The following is a 16,164-nucleotide window of genomic DNA, read 5'->3' on the forward strand; positions in this document are numbered from 1 at the left end:
AACACGGCGACCTAATGGCAAACAGTTCAAAGAGTGTAAACCTTTTATTGATTATTTTTTATAGTATTGAGATTCGTTCGTTTCGATTATTCTCATATTGGAAGAATTATGATCCTATTCCAATGAAAAGGAGAAATCTGTCTCCTGAACATTTTTCTTAGCACATGATTGTTCTAAAGGCTTTTGCATTACCGACTTTCCTTACTTTTGGTTCCGGACACGACTGTTTAGTGGTTCTCGGAATACAGTCGAGACAGGAACCAAGTCAAAGAAAAATCGATAATGCAGAAGTGAATGAGAATAGTTCTTTTCCTGATCGAGATTTAGATATGAAAATCGAATTCAGGACCAATGCATCTCTTATGTTTATTCCACAGATGCAAACTAGAACCCTTGGGACTGAATGGAGCCCTAGGAGCTGTTGCTATGGATTGCGATCGAGTTGTATTCCAGGGCGAGTCACCAGTTCTACCAGTGGGAGCTCCAATTATCGCATTTTCGCAGAGATTCAGTGGACAACAGGCGCTTCCGAGTCAGGTAATTCAATGCGTGTCTCTCGAAAAGATTTATATGATCCCCAACCGCCTCCTCTCGTGCTCAAAAAGCCAACATTGCAGCACTGGATCACGTCCATAATGCAATAGGAAAATATGATTTATCCAATTTCAACTGATCAATATACGATCGGTGTGATCAAGTGCAATTTACCACTCAATAGCGTGCTATTGCACTTTAATTCCATGCGAAGATCAACCATCTGAATTATGATCTTGTCTTGGCCTATGATTTGATGCTCTTTTGCCATCTCCTTTCGCCGGAGATGGTAAAATGCCACCACAGAATTAAGAATATTAGTACAAATAACTAAGTGCATTAGTTAAATTGAGTAAAATTAACAAAACTTTTGTTATATTCATTAAAGGTATGGTTTTCCGACAAGATATTAATGAAAGTAATAATTTAAATATTGTTTTTTTGAATTAATTATTCATTTAGGGTGAAAGGAACGTCTATTGACACTTTAAGAACTCGTGTCAGCACCCTACTCTGTACCATTTGGGATACGAAATTTGAACATCTCTGTTTATAGTACAAGGTATATTACAGAAAAACGTTATATTACTTATATTTTACTAGATACATTAAATAATTTTCAACATTTTGACAAAAGTGTCAATAGGGGTTCCCTGTCGAACAGACGTTCCTCCGACCCTATAATTATTTTTATGGTGTTATTCCAATGAAAAATGAAAAAAAAAGAAAATCTTTTTCCTGATAATTTTTTAGGACATGACTGTTCTGATGTGCTTCTGCATTATCGACTTTTCTTTGCGTTGGTTTCTGTCTCGACTGTATTCTCTAGTCCTCGTCGTGTTCTAAAATCACGAAACAGTCGGAACAGGAACCAATACAAGGGAAAGTCGATAATGCAGAAGCATTTGAGAACAGTCAAACAGGAATAATAACTTTGAAGAGATGGAATTTCTCTTTTCATTTCTTATCAGTCAAGACTTTGAATTAACTAAAGAAAAACACCTTGTTCAGGTATTAGAAATACCAATGCATTAGTTAAATCAATTTCTTTTTTCATTTAAATAAAATCAATAAGCTTTTTCTGTTGACAAATTTGAGGATTTCTCAATCTGTGGTATGAGTCAACTCTCGGATCAAAAAACACTCATCTTCAAATATTAGCAAATTCATAAAGCAATGTTTTAATTGAATCAACAATTTTTTTCATTGGATAATGGTAAGATGCAAGTGAGCCACTTCGTGAAATCAATTAAAAGCGACCACTCACCTTTTATTTTCCCAACAAACTCCCATCATTTGCAGAGCAAGAGAGGAGATACAGCTGGGCGGGAAAATTGCAGGGTAAATTGACATAAATTCGACGTTTACTCGTTACAATGGGTAAAATGTTTAGTATTCCGCAGAGGAAATTTCACAATTCTGCAGTTTATGCATTCATTCACCGCCAGAGTTAGCCATAGAATGAGGTGTGGGTTTTATAGACTCAGATAAGATAGTCAAGTGATCGTTAAATCTATCCTGAATGATTTATCTTGCGCGAAATGATTCTTTAACTACTCTCTTTGCTAGAAAATGCAACATCGAAAGCGAGTTAAAAGTTGTGAGATAAGATGGTGATTAGCAATCTGTTATCTTAACAGCCACCAACTCTGCCTAATGCTCCATAACTATGATTCACTTAACTTCACAGCTATTGTAAAACTTTTGGTTAGTTAACCATTCGATCGGTCTCGCGTTAACGAACATAAAATTCGGTACGGCTTTGCATACACAATAAGAAATAACTAACTTACTTGATTCGCATAAGCCACTGATAAGTTCGTAAAAGTTTGTACTTTTTCCACAAATATTGTTTGTAGGGTAAGTGTACAAAGTTTCGACATAGTTACAAACAAGCACCAAGATCCCAAGTTTGAAATGTTATATTTTTAATACATATTGAAATTTTTTGTTACTTCTTTCTTAGGAGGGTTGCTCGGAATCTTGAAAAGTAGATTATCGTTTTGGTAGTCTTTAAACCAGTTCCTAAAATACTGAAAAAATTAATAAAAATATAGACATTGTTTTGGGTAATTAGGAGTATCACAACAATATTATTATAAGAAAAATTTTAAACAATTATCGAAACAAAAAAAATAATTTTTTAAAAATGAATTTGACAACGATTTATTGTTTTATTTTTGGGATTTCAACTAGAGAAATTCAAATTGTTTTTAATATTTTTACGATAATCGTTATAAAATTCAACTTTCACTTTAATAATGAATTTATTCCCGCACGATAGTTAAAAATATTGCTTCAATAATCTTGTCGTGCTACTACTCTATTATACAATTTTTTACAACTCAATTTCTTTTCAAACGAAACCTGTTATTAAAGTATATTTTTCTAATAAAAAAAGCTTTTTCCATATTATTTCGAACTACCGCCTATATCAATTTTTTTATTGGATTTTTTGTGATATAGGGATACTTAAGTAGGATCTAGCAAACTTTTATATTCAACTTTGAAATGGAATTCTTAATTATTTTTGATTATCTGGTGAAAAAGGAGTAAGACCTTTTTTCGCTTCTTTCAATTTTTATTCGCTACAACGTTTCGGGAATACGATGTCCCCTTCATCAGGTCTACAAAGCGTTTTGAACAATTTGGTTACATTTTTAAAGAATTTTTAACATTTACAAAGGAAACTTACATAGAATAATAAAGGAGGAAACCAATCCCAGTGGAAGTTAAGTGTAACGATATATACCTTACGTGTTTCTTCCTTAATTAGTCTATGTAAGTTTCCTTTGTGAATGTTAAAAATTCTTTAAAAATGTAACCAAATTGTTCAAAACGCTTTGTAGACCTGATGAAGGGGACATCGTATTCCCGAAACGTTGTAGCGAATAAAAATTGAAAGAAGGGAAAAAAGGTCTTACTCCGTTTTCATCAAAAATTGCACTCCACCAGATCGCACATAGTCGAGTATTTTTGATTATTTTGAAAATAAAAAAACGGATTAAAATCTCCTTGGTATATTTTTTTCTGTTTTCGTCGTAAGTCTTGCTCATGTACAACATTCTATACCTCCAGAATATTTTAAAAACATTCCGTTTAATAATTTTTAGCAAGTAATTCTTTCAATGAGTGGAATAAATTATGAACCGTGAAACAATAAACTCAGAAATTATGACAAGGGACTTTATGAATGTTCTCTAAATATCGAAAGTCGCTACCTTTAACTCCGAGGCATTGTTAGTGTGTTGTTTTTACTTAAAATTATAGGAGTGCATCAAAGTAGAGTAAAGCTTTGAAGCTTCGAACTCGCACTCACTCTGCCTTCGGACACATTCTAATGTTCTTATTTTTTACATCACACATTTCTTCTGAAAAAAATAGGTCAGATTTATTAAAGAAATATTGAAAAATATGAAGTGTTCGAAGCCAGAGTGTATGCGAAGTCTGAAAAACCTTTAACCCTTTAAGGACGATTAGAACACCGGTGTTCCATAAAGGAAATAATTTTTCCTGACTACCTAAAGTTATTTTTTCTTCTTATGTTTATACGTAATTTCAAAATAGAAGGTTGAAAGAATCTAGGATATTTTTTGCAAGTCTCCAGCTATTTGCTATATAGTAAATTTTTAAGCTAAAAAATGACGAATTTTTAAATTCTCATAATGAAAATTAATTTTAAATATTTTTTATACTTTCATTTTTTTTAAGCAAAACCGTTTTGAGAAAAGAAACTACAATACTCAAATATTTTATTTTTCATTAAAGCGAAAAATATTATTTATTGGTTATTGTCAGAAAAATTACTTAAATTTTTGGGCTATTTTTGTCCCTTTCGTTCATAGAGACAAAAAATACTCCAAATCAGATTTTCTGTCCGCGAAAACTGTCTCGTCGTTAAAGGGTTAATTATTCTGGAGCAGAAAAATCCCATCGACTTTTGCAATGGAAGAATCACAGTTCCTATAAGCTCATACAAGCTTTTCTCGTAAGAAATCGAGCCAGAGTTGGCGAAGGAATTTCTATTTGCTGTGATTGCACTCTCTTCAGTATCACACTCAATTTACTGCCATAGCTCTTTGGGTGTGCATCACTATCACCTCCTTCATTTCTCCCCTGGAGCCCCCAAGAAGCACGAAAGCGAGGAAGGAATTTCCAAGAGTGATTTCAATCAGACAATTTAATTGCAGCCTCCGTCAAAATTGCCCTCGACATTTCAACTGCAATTCTCTTTCTTTTCTGGATCTAGGCTTTCGCCACATCAAATCTTCCCCTGAGGAATCTCGACTACTCACACAACTCCATTCGTCGGTTGCCGGATAAGGCATTTGCTGGCATCCAGGAAACACTCACGGAACTCCATCTCAATGACAATCTACTGGGAGATTCACTGAATCCCATCTTTTCCACATCAGAATTTCACACATTGGCCAATCTCAGAGTCCTGGATCTATCCGGAAACAAGATTAAAGCCATTGAGGAAGGGATTCTCAAAGGATGCGAGAAGTTACAGGTAAGACTCTAATGCTTGAGTACTTCTTGTGTATTATAGGCTAACCCTGGTGGATAATCCAATCTCCCGGAAATGCATTTCCTAACTATGAGTTGATTTTTCGCAAGTTTCTCTTTGGGAGGCAACTGCAGCTAAAACCCATAAATGTTGAGAAATTTTTCCTTTTCCTCCAACCGCACAAATATATGAGAAAGAAAAAACTGGTTTACGTGCAATATACGATTCCTCCGTCTTGCTCCAGTCAGTGTCTATTCCAATCGAATAATTGCAGAGAGAGAAATGTTTTGCTCAAGAATATCGACAGCCAAAGAGAAACAGACGGTCAATCGAGGGGAAAATGGAGAAGACTATGTGAAAAAAATTTATTAAAAAAAAACTCCCACAGTCTTTAACTCATGAAGATTATTCCGAGTTTAATTCAGTCAGGAACCGTGAAGAGCAACATTGTGCATCTCCTGCAAATTCACCGTCACGTTACAATAAACAATTTGCCCAGGTAACGGCCGACAATTTGTTAAGAGTATTTATTGAGAAGTGCCACAAGTGTTTTCAGCATCACTTATGCCAATTCCATTCAAAACCACTGACGATTTAAGTGAATGAAAAGTGTCACCAAAGCGATTTATCAACCTCAAGGGTTTCTCAATTTACTTAACTATAACCAAGCCCTAATTAGATACCAATTGTACTACTTATGACGAACAATTTCCAAAGATTTCAGTACTGTTCCAATTTCAAAATCTCTACGACTTTCAATACCTTTAATTCATCCACTGATAAACCCCTAAATTTTTTGCCCAACTTAAAGGTACTTGATCACCTTTTGTGTATCACTCTCTCTGTCTTGGCGATTGCTTTGAAATTTGCCATACATATGACCCAGATTCTGACTCCAAGCACGCGAGAGTCTGTTATTCAAATGCTCCAGGAGAGCTCTTTTCATCATTCTCTTCACCTGAGAATTCCAGGTGATCCAAGGTGTTTTGTTTAGTTTAGTGTGTGAGATGTAAAATTCTCCGATCCACTCCACTGAAGCACACACCATTTATGACTCTGTGGAATCCGAGATATTTAACGATTTATTGAATTTGTACTCAACTCGGCATCCTGTTTTTGACCTTAGAAAAGATGATCTTTTTTTCTTCTCGAAAGTGTTGAATTCACCTGTTTAGGAGATACAGAAATCTCATGGAAATTCTTCGGGTTTCTTTAGCCGGATGGTTCATTGTTTATTTCTTCGACTCAGACACCTCCTCAAATAAAATCTTTTTCAGAGCAAAGATGCTGAAATATTACATCTGTATTTATACAGATTAATTTACATCTGCAAGCGAATTTTACAAATTCAATGTGAGAATGAGATTCTCAATTTGAGAATATTTTGTTCGAAAAAATCGCTCGCAACTCAAACAATGTGAGTTGAGTTTCAACTCAATGTGAGTAAAATTGTTTGAGTTTGAGCAAAAATGTTGAGTTTGATAAATGTATAAACTCAACATTTTCATCTTTCACATTTACTTTAAAAAAATGTTCCAAATAACTTAAAATGAAGAATATTGTTAATTTTGATTAATTTTGAAACTTAAAAAGGCTCTTTATCTGCAAATAAATGAGTATTTATTGTGAAATTAGCGCAAAATATGTGTTCAAAAATATTTCTATTTCAGCCTGATTTATCAATTTTCCTGTAAATTAAAATTCATTTTGATACTTTCCTCGACTTTGTATGAAAAGTTATTGACAAACATGTTTTAATTTAAGGGAAATAATGAATTAATATAATATAAATCAATTTTTATGCGTGGCGCGAGAAAAGTTAGGTTAAATTTACTCAAATGTCAACAACTTTCCAGTGATAATTGTATAACAGCGCGCGAAAAATGTTGATAATGAATTTGAAAGATTCTCACAAAGTCTTGGACTTGTGAAAATGTGATGATGGTAAGGAGCAAAGGATGAAAATCCAAGAGTTGCTCTCTAAAATTTGCAAATTTTTATATTATAGTGGATGAGGATGAAGACATTGTACAGAATATATGAATTAATCATTCTCGGACAGTCCCTGAGTCTCTAAAAAAAAATCTCTAAAATTTTAAAGTTTAATCTTAGCACCTTCAGTGCTTCATAAAAATGCTCAATTAGAATAAAAAATTCCTAAAAAACTTCATTGAGCCAGTAGTGGAAAGCAAATTTCAGGTGAAGAAAAGACGGAGAGCCTTGATCGACACAGATGTGATCTCAATACCGGCTCCGAGTCCTTGTCCGAGACAGAAGTACTGGGAACTTCTGGCTCAGAAGAGTCTGGTGGCTCTAGCACATGCCCTGAAAGATCTTGAAGTTCCACCCAAGGTGAAGGATAGCACGGCCAGTTATCCTGACGCCTCTGGCACTTTTTCCCTGCAGCCAGAGATGCAGTCACCGCATATTTCCCCCCACGGAAAACATACAACTCTAAAAGAGTTATTTCGCTTTGAGGAAAAGCGTCTGGTGGCTCTAGAAGATAACCTGAAAGAGATCGAACCTCCACCTGGAGTGGTGGGTAGCGTGGCCAGACTTATCCGGACGCCTCTGGCAGTTTTTTCCTGCAGCCAGAGATGCATTCACTACACCTTTCCCGCACACACAAAACACAACACCAAAAATTGCTTCACTCCAGGTGGCGGATAGCGCGGTCAGAGCCTTCCAGACGCTTCTGGGATCATTTTTTTTTCATCCAGGGATTCAGTCACTTTCCCTCCACACACAGACACTGTCCAGGAACTTATTGGAGGTTATGTGTAACGTCAAAATATATCTTTACAAATATTCACAGCTATTGTAATTGACTGAAAAGCGAGATATTTCACTTTTTATTAAATTACGTTATGCATTAATTTTCAATTTTTGAAAATTCAAATTCTTGAACAATTTTCTCGTTGATTTAGTCCAATCATTTACGAAAATATGGTACTTTTGATACACTCAGTAATTTATTTTTAAGCTCTTCATTCTAAAAAATAATTCCCACTGCATTATGGGTTCTAAGATTTCTCTATAGAACCTAAATTTGCTTAAATCTGTTAAAGGGCTTCCTGAATTAGCAGGCCAATTCGTCATGGTGTTCCTAAATAACAAAAAATCTAATTGTGAAACATGAAATAAAAAATGGAGAAAATTGTGAAATTGAAACATTTATTCAGTTTAGCAAAAATAAGTTTTTACAGATAAAATATTGATTGTAAAATTTTTAAATGGATTTTCAATAATTATATAGGTTTCATTAAAAGGGAATTTAATTCTAAAGACAATAAACCTTAACAGCTGAATGTTGAAATGAAAAATAACTTCAGTTTGTATCACATACCAAAGTTATTCTAGAGTTAAAGTCAAGCCAGTTTTAAATATATTTTCGTATGCAGGAACGTGGAATAGTGCTTTGGCGTAAGCTGTTTTTCTCATATGTTTGGCTTTTCTGACATGCCAGAAAATGTCAATTCATCGGTGTTTTCGTTCGGTTTAGCAAGCTACCGCAGCTTTTTCTCGACTTTTGATTATCTTGAATCACCCAGGTTGTTAGAATAAAATGAAATTCAATATTGCGGATCTGAAAGAACGTATATCGTCGGTTGCGTCTACCTCTGTCGTATCTGCATTTGTTTTGTATCTGCATTTGGTGCAAGCTACAATACAGACGTACCCTCTTGCGTGAAATGCTGACACAAAAGAAATGCAGATACGACAGAGGTAGACCCAACCGACGATATGTCTCAGAGACTACAAAAAAGTGCGGCTGGTGCTCTAAACGTGATTTTTTAAAATCTACTGTAGTGGATGTTTCTTTTTATTTCATAAAATTCGCTTTTTAACAAGCTGGTAAATACAGTGAAAGCCTTAATTATTTTTATTAAACCCATTAAAGTATAGATCATATTAATTTATTATAATTTAATCGTTTTTTTTTTTGGAACTTTGTTCCATTAGGTATGCCAAAAATTAGACCTCAAAATCGAGGGTTTAATTTTACTGCTCGAACTCAAAGAGAGAGCAGTTATATAATCGAATTTTTCAACTTGTTACCGCTCTAGATCATAAACGGTAAGAGATACCAAGCTCCGATCTTCAGTGACCCGGATTAAATAAACGATATCACCAAACGTTTTTCTTCTTCCCCCACCCCTCCCATAAGTTGACCCAAGAAACATTACTATGATTTTTATTTTCCTCCACGCTCCTTTATCCTCTCAAAAACCATGTTTTTTTGGCTTTGCTCGAAAACGGCTCCTACGTGTTCTTTTATTTTCGGAAATGTTTTGGAGGTGGTCCAAGCGAGCAATTCTTAAAAGCCAAAATTTCACTGGTATTGAAATCAGTAATGAATCGGTTGAATATCCTAGAATAACTTATCTTTCTAGTGTTTACATTTTTCGTTTGTCCCTGAACTTGTAACTCATGCCAGAAGATTCTAAAATGATCATTTCTTATTACCAGTTTTTGATTTTGAAATTTTTTGTGAATTATGGAAGAATGTGATCTCTAGTAGACCAGTAAGAACGAAAAGATCAAGCGAAAACTTAATTCACAGAGAGCTCTATCTCATGAATCCGAGTATTCCGCAAAGCTGGGACGCTTTACTATCTCTTTGGTTTAAGCTTTAATTTATTCTACTTCACGTTTAAACATTACAAAATGGCAGATCATCTCCGTATTATCTGTATAATTCGTCTCAACATTAAGCTGCAAATTGATTCCAGGTCCATAAGTGTCTTTGCTATCTTTCCAGCCATTTCGAAAAAAAATGTAAAAATAAAGGCGGAGAAAATGGGCTTTAAAGGTTTAGATATTCGCCCGATTTCGAAGTTCTCTTTTGACACACGGACCCGCTTTTCCTTTTCTAGCCTCCTTGCACACTCCCTCGACGCTACACGCATCACACCTCAGCAACCTCCTGAGAATGATACCTCGGGTGAGGTTCACCTTACGCGAATGGAATATGAGTATGTCTAGTCAAGCTTCCTCATTTGGTGGTGGGAATTTGATGTTCTGGCCAAAGCGTTCAGGACACAAGAGAATTAGATCGAAGGTGACAATGCTGTTAGTGATCATGATGACTTTCATATTTTTTGTGGTTGCGAATTCTATTGAGCAGCTTAAGCATGAACTTTGCAATCTTCTGCACTTCCGGACTCAGTTTTTGAGAAGCCGATTTAGTGAATTTCATCCTTGAGATGATGGAATTGGCACGTTCCCTGACAATTACTAAGAACTCCTAGAATATCCAGCAACACTTTCCGATGAACTTTTGTCCACCTTGGACTTCCACCTTAGACAAAGTAGTCTATTGTAATGCAATTTTCACTTACAATTGCCACAAATCCTTGAAAAATCCACGAAAAAACCAGAGCAAAACAATTTTAAGTTAATCACTACTTTCTTATGAGTAAGTTGCAAGCAACATTTGCACAATTTTCACAAAAACTCTTTGAATAATTTGTATTTACTGGTATTTTTTCACCAAAATGACACAGAGACTTCACCGCATGTGAAAGAGAATCAAATAACGGTGAACATAGTAACTTATCTAGTGCTTTCTTTCTCTGTCAAAGCACCAACGCTGTTTGAACAACAAATCTTCATTCTGAGGACTATCCCTAAAGTGGGGATAATTTTAGTACCATTTTATTATATAAAATGGGTGGCAAAGCGTCCGAGGCTTTGCGAGTTGCTCGAACTCCCGAGAAAGATCTCTGCCTTGCCCTAGACACACTTGCGACTTAAGCCGAGAGACGACTTAGTGAAAAATTATAGAAATGTAGTTTAACCAATATTTCTGATATAATTACGCTAAGACGTCTCTCGACTAATCCTCATGTCTGTCAAGGCCCTTATATACCTTTTCGCAATTTTTCTGATGCATATAAAATTATTGTCGAATTTAATTTGTCTTTAAATCACCACAAAACCAGCTTAAAATTGAAAATTGTTCAAAAGGATTTCAAAAATCATTAACCTTTTAATTCAACAAAACGGGTGAAAATTAGGCCTTTGATTTTAAATAATTCTAGATGGCGAATTAACTGGTGACAGGTGTCTAAGGACAAAATGTTCAGTTGAACTACCTCCGAAACATATCCAAGATGAACGAAATCGTCAGGACCAACTTTCTGCAAAGTCAAAAACCATATTTTTGGAGGGGATAGAAGGAGTGGGGGTACTTTGAGTAATTTAGTTGGATAGAGAATATATTGACTTGTGCTGAGGGGGGGGGGGGTTACCGAAGACTGGAAATCAATATCTCTTGCCGTTTGGCAGCTAGGGTGGTGAGAAGTTAAAAAAAAGTCGATTGTGGAAACTGTTCTCTCTTGGAGTTCGAGCAGTTAAAATTAAGTTATAATTCCCAAAACGGAGATTTGTTCCAATTTTTACAGTGGTTTTTAATGTAAATGCTAATAATTTTAAAAATATTTATATACAAGTAGAAAATAAAATTGCGGTAGTGTGGTCAAAATAAGAATCACAAGTCATGTAGAATGTTTGTGCTTATACACATAATTTATGATTTTGCATAAAAATTTGAATTTTTTTTCTAGCAAATTTAAGGATTATTCGATACCCTCAAATATTATTTCGTGAACTAAAAACCGTGCCTTAGGGTGCGGATTATAGAATTAATTCGATTAATTCACTTTTTGAAAACATTATTGTTCTGACACTGGAATTACCAAATGTAAACATCACTTTCCAGTATAACAGTTTGAAATATTCTCAAAAAATATTCTCAACTCAATCTTAGTTGAATTGAGTTTGAGAATCTCATTCTCACATTGAATTTGTAAAATTCGCTTGCTGGAGTCAAAAAAAATACTTTTCGGAATGTTCGAACTTAGAACATCAAGTAGGGGAAGGCTTTCAGGGTTCGCACATACCCTGACTTTGTAAAAACATATTTTAATAGATAGTTGTTGTAAGTCCGATATTTCCTGAAAAAAATCGATCAAAACCACTTAAAAAAAATTACATTCACAACCTGCGAAAGAGCTTTCCATCGTTTTGCTCTGGAGGTTGGTGACCAACGCTAAGACGGCGGTGGATGCTAACTGTTTCCTCAATTGCTTAAACCGTCTCTGTGCTTTCAAGGGATTTAATCTCAATACCACACATTTTCATTGTAAATAAATAAAATAAAATAAATAAATAAGGGGAAAAACACAATGTTCGAAGCCTGAGTGTGTGAAAAGTTTGAAAGCCTTCACTTACAGTAAATCATTGCTTATTCGGTTCTTTTAAGATCGGGTCACTTTTTAATTCAGGTGATAGTTAGATTTGAAAACAAAATTCTTTATTTAAGTTTCTTTAAACTTTTCTTTGAGTTTAATTGTCAAATAGTGGAACAAAATCCTTAAATTTGCCATGCTTTTCCTTAGTTATGTTGTCATTTTCCATTATTGAGAATTTTTCACAAAATTTACAATACAGCAAAACAAAAAAAAATTGGATTTCAAAGTGTTTCGTTCTCGAATGTCTCTGTAGTTCGTTCGATATTTCGGGCCCAAATGCCCGAATTTGAGAGAGTCTAGTGTATACCCAAAATTTTAGTCCGATATTATAAAAACAGTCTTCCGGTTTTGCTACCGATTTAAACTGATTTATAAATACTTAAGAACCATACCAAAAAATCGAATATAGCAGACAATATAAATTAAATTTACCATAAAAGTCTAATTAATCGATACTTTACGGTTTTAGTACTAACTGAACATCGTACAGTTTTGTTTGAAGTATTAATTCCTCTCAAACAATTCCAGCTTTTACCAAACCTGTAAGAATTAAATCTTTACTTTAAATTAAACATGGACTAAATAATCAACTCGAACACCTTTAAAATATGTTTTAAAAAATGGAGGGAATAGTAAACAATAAGGTCATACAGAATGTTTACCGTCGATATGTCCCAATCTTCTAAATAAAGGTAAAAAAAAACTCCAAATCCGCCTTTGTTGAATTTTCCTAGGTTTGAGCTTAGAACGTTTCATTATTTTTGTTTATCGGTTTTATTTTTATTTTTCAATTTAAGTCACTGTTGGCCGTAATGACCACCGTACAATAACTTTTGCTTGTAAACATGTTTTCAAAATTTTCCATAATAGGGGAAAAGCTCATAATTTTGGACAGGGTGCTTATAAGCATCAACGTTCTAAGTTTGAAGTGAGATATTTTCAATATTAATTGATTGTTTTTTGTTACTCTCTTTATAGAAGGGTTGTTTAAAAATTTGGCAAGCTGTTTATCGCCTTTGTTTTTACTAAAATTAGTCTCAATACGTTTCAAAATGAATTGATATTTTGAGGTAAATTTGACTCTAATTTTGGACACCTTGGTTGTAAATTTGGACACCTAATCCACCTCAATAGGATGCCCATTGTTCTCCATTTCAAGAACCTATCTTACCAAGTCATCTTCCTGTTTATGAAAGGTCGATTACAGATCTAAGGTTTAGCCCAGTTCCCGATGGTCTATAAATTCAAAATAGCAATCAATTTTATTGGATTTCTTTTACATTTAACGGATAACTTGCCCATGTTGTCCAATCTTAAGTGATAATTTTCCAAAAAATCTTGATTGATAAGAAATTAGAAACGTTAAGCCATATGGCTAAACTTTAGGTCTGAAGCCCATATAAAGGAACCGTAGAATGTCACAAGAAACTTGGAAACTTTTTATCATTTATTGAAGTGAGTTGACTTGGGTAATCCACTCGAAGTACGTGCGGATTCGCGCATTTCCTGGCCTTTCCGGAAGCATTTCAAGGCTTTTCTTACTACATCTCGTTTGTAGAAATTATGCTCTTTTGTTTCTCCAGGCATTTATACTATCTAGTTATCACAAAAGCTAAATCTTTACGAAATTTCGAGAGGAAAACATCTCTCCAAAATAAGAAGTATTAGTTCACTGGTGAATCTTTCAGAAAATTTTTCATTTTTCACACAAAACGTAATTCACAAAGCAAATCTTACTTCAGATCAAATAAATAAATCACTATTGACGTGAATTACGACAATATTCAATGAATATTTAATAATATCACTCAAAAAAGCGAGGAAAAATTGTTAGTACTACAATACAATGTGAAGTAAACACGAAGTTCTATCATATTTCTCATAAGCAATTGCTCACAATCAGTAAGGAAATTTTAACTCAAATCCTATTCAAAATTTAACGAATTTAGTGTTAAAATCTTCCAAAAAGAACAAATGTTTAGACAGAATTCATTATTCATCAAATATTGAAATAAAAATCCATAATTTCAATCAATTTATTCTTAGTATCCAATTTTACCCACAAAGTGTCCAAATTTAGAAACTATTCAAAATTATGAGCTCTTCCACTATTAAACAAAAGTTATTGCGCGTTGGGCATAATGGCCTCTACACATTGGGAGCAATTTTTGTCAAAAATTGCTTTTTTGAAGGAAATTCCCTGCAGCGTTGTAGGAGGAAACGTCAAATTTCTGTCAAAAACGCTATTTTTGACGAAAATTGCTCCCAATGTGTATAGACGCCTAAAGGTCTCTAAACCTAAACACTAGAAGAAATTTTTGTACACAAGACACTTAATTCTTTTAATGAACTTATATAAGGCTTATAACAAGAATTGCGCTTAAATGCTCTTAGAAGCTCCTAAAACCCCTATTGCTCCAGGGTATTAATAAATAGTCGCAGTGATCAAACAATGAGTAATAATGTGGATCTGTAATGCCATACTTTTATAGAGTTCTATAAGACAATATAGGGAAGAAAATACTTCTTCAAAGCCTGAATACCTATTTACACAGAAAATTCTCATCTAAAAATGAATGGGAATAAACTAAAAATCGCATAAGTTAACACCTGTGTGTCGAGCTGCACTTCTTGAATTGTTAATAATATTTCCAATAGCATTAATAGATTTCCAATGGCTGGGAGGTCTTTCAATGCCCAGTCTTGGATCTCACACCTGAGATGCCAGATGGTACAAAAGACTTTTTCTCCGCAAACATTCACGGCAAAAGGTGAAAAGATGTGGCTCTAAGAAAGGTGAAAAAAAGAGAGTCGGATAGAAGAAAATCCAAAGTAACGGATGCTCAAGCGTTATTTATATATTCTATTAGCAATATTGAGAATTGTGATTGTACGATTATGAGTGTGAGTGAGAAGAAGATCTGAGCATCATCTTCAACAAAATCAACAACACATTGTACCGCATATTCTTCGTCATTCTTCACCATCATCCTCCTTTTCTTCATCTTCAAATGCAAGTTGGAAATGCTTAAATAAATAAAATAATAATAGTCATTTGGCTGTCGCAATTGCAGTGGTCAACAGTTGATGATGGGTACATAAGTGAAAAGTAGGGGCATCATCGAGTTTCTTCTTCTATGTTCAAGAATATTAACAATAAAAATTGATTATCATTTGCGTCCAAGAATCTCGACTTGATCTTTTTTTTTGCGGTTTTCTTCTTTGGGTTTCTTCTATGCGTACCAATCACGCGAATTCATGGGCAGGTTCTTGGAAATTTACTAGCTTGACCAAGCACATCATCGGTGTCTGTTTAAGTACCACAAACCCCTGCTTAATCCTTGACCCTAAAACCTCAATTTGCCATTGAAAAACCGCTTAAAGAGAGTCAAAAACCGAAAATAAGTTTATTCTAAGTAAGCCCGATGTGCTAACCGTTTTATTAATCAAGAAGCACTAGAAGAAAATCCCGGGAAACCATTTCTCACCAACAAGTTCTTCTTGTGAATTATGTTACTTTCCATTGATAGTTTCTTGGTCAGGGAAATATTATCTGCTCGTGTGGGAATATGGCAATTGAGGAAGTTATGGAGCATTTTGTCCATCAATTTCCACACGCAAAATCGTAAATATTCACTGAGATCATGTCATGATGTGAGAGATCTCCTGCTGTGGATTGAGATCAAATATCTGGTATGATCTGTGGAAAATATTTCGCGGAAATTAGTTAGAAAGCGCAGATGCACAGCAAATTGGGTGATTTATTGCACAGGCAATATTATTGAGTTTCTATCACTTGATCGCTGTTGCAAGACACATGATCATGATCTTGAACTCCAATGATTTTCACTGTGGCTTGGCAAC

General features: G+C 34.4%; 1 protein-coding gene across 1 annotated transcript in view; it reads left to right on the forward strand.

Moving 5' to 3' along the window:
• LOC129799836 (protein artichoke) overlaps positions 1–16,164 on the forward strand; it is a 39,767-nt gene that overhangs the window by 19,681 nt on the left and 3,922 nt on the right. Inside the window, exons 4-5 of the mRNA XM_055844077.1 lie at positions 378–537; positions 4,784–5,047. Coding sequence (XP_055700052.1) covers positions 378–537; positions 4,784–5,047 — 424 coding nt within the window. The remainder of the gene's footprint in view (positions 1–377; positions 538–4,783; positions 5,048–16,164) is intronic.

The sequence above is a fragment of the Phlebotomus papatasi genome, chromosome 1 (assembly GCF_024763615.1).
Source record: "Phlebotomus papatasi isolate M1 chromosome 1, Ppap_2.1, whole genome shotgun sequence".
Lineage (NCBI taxonomy): Eukaryota > Metazoa > Arthropoda > Insecta > Diptera > Psychodidae > Phlebotomus > Phlebotomus papatasi.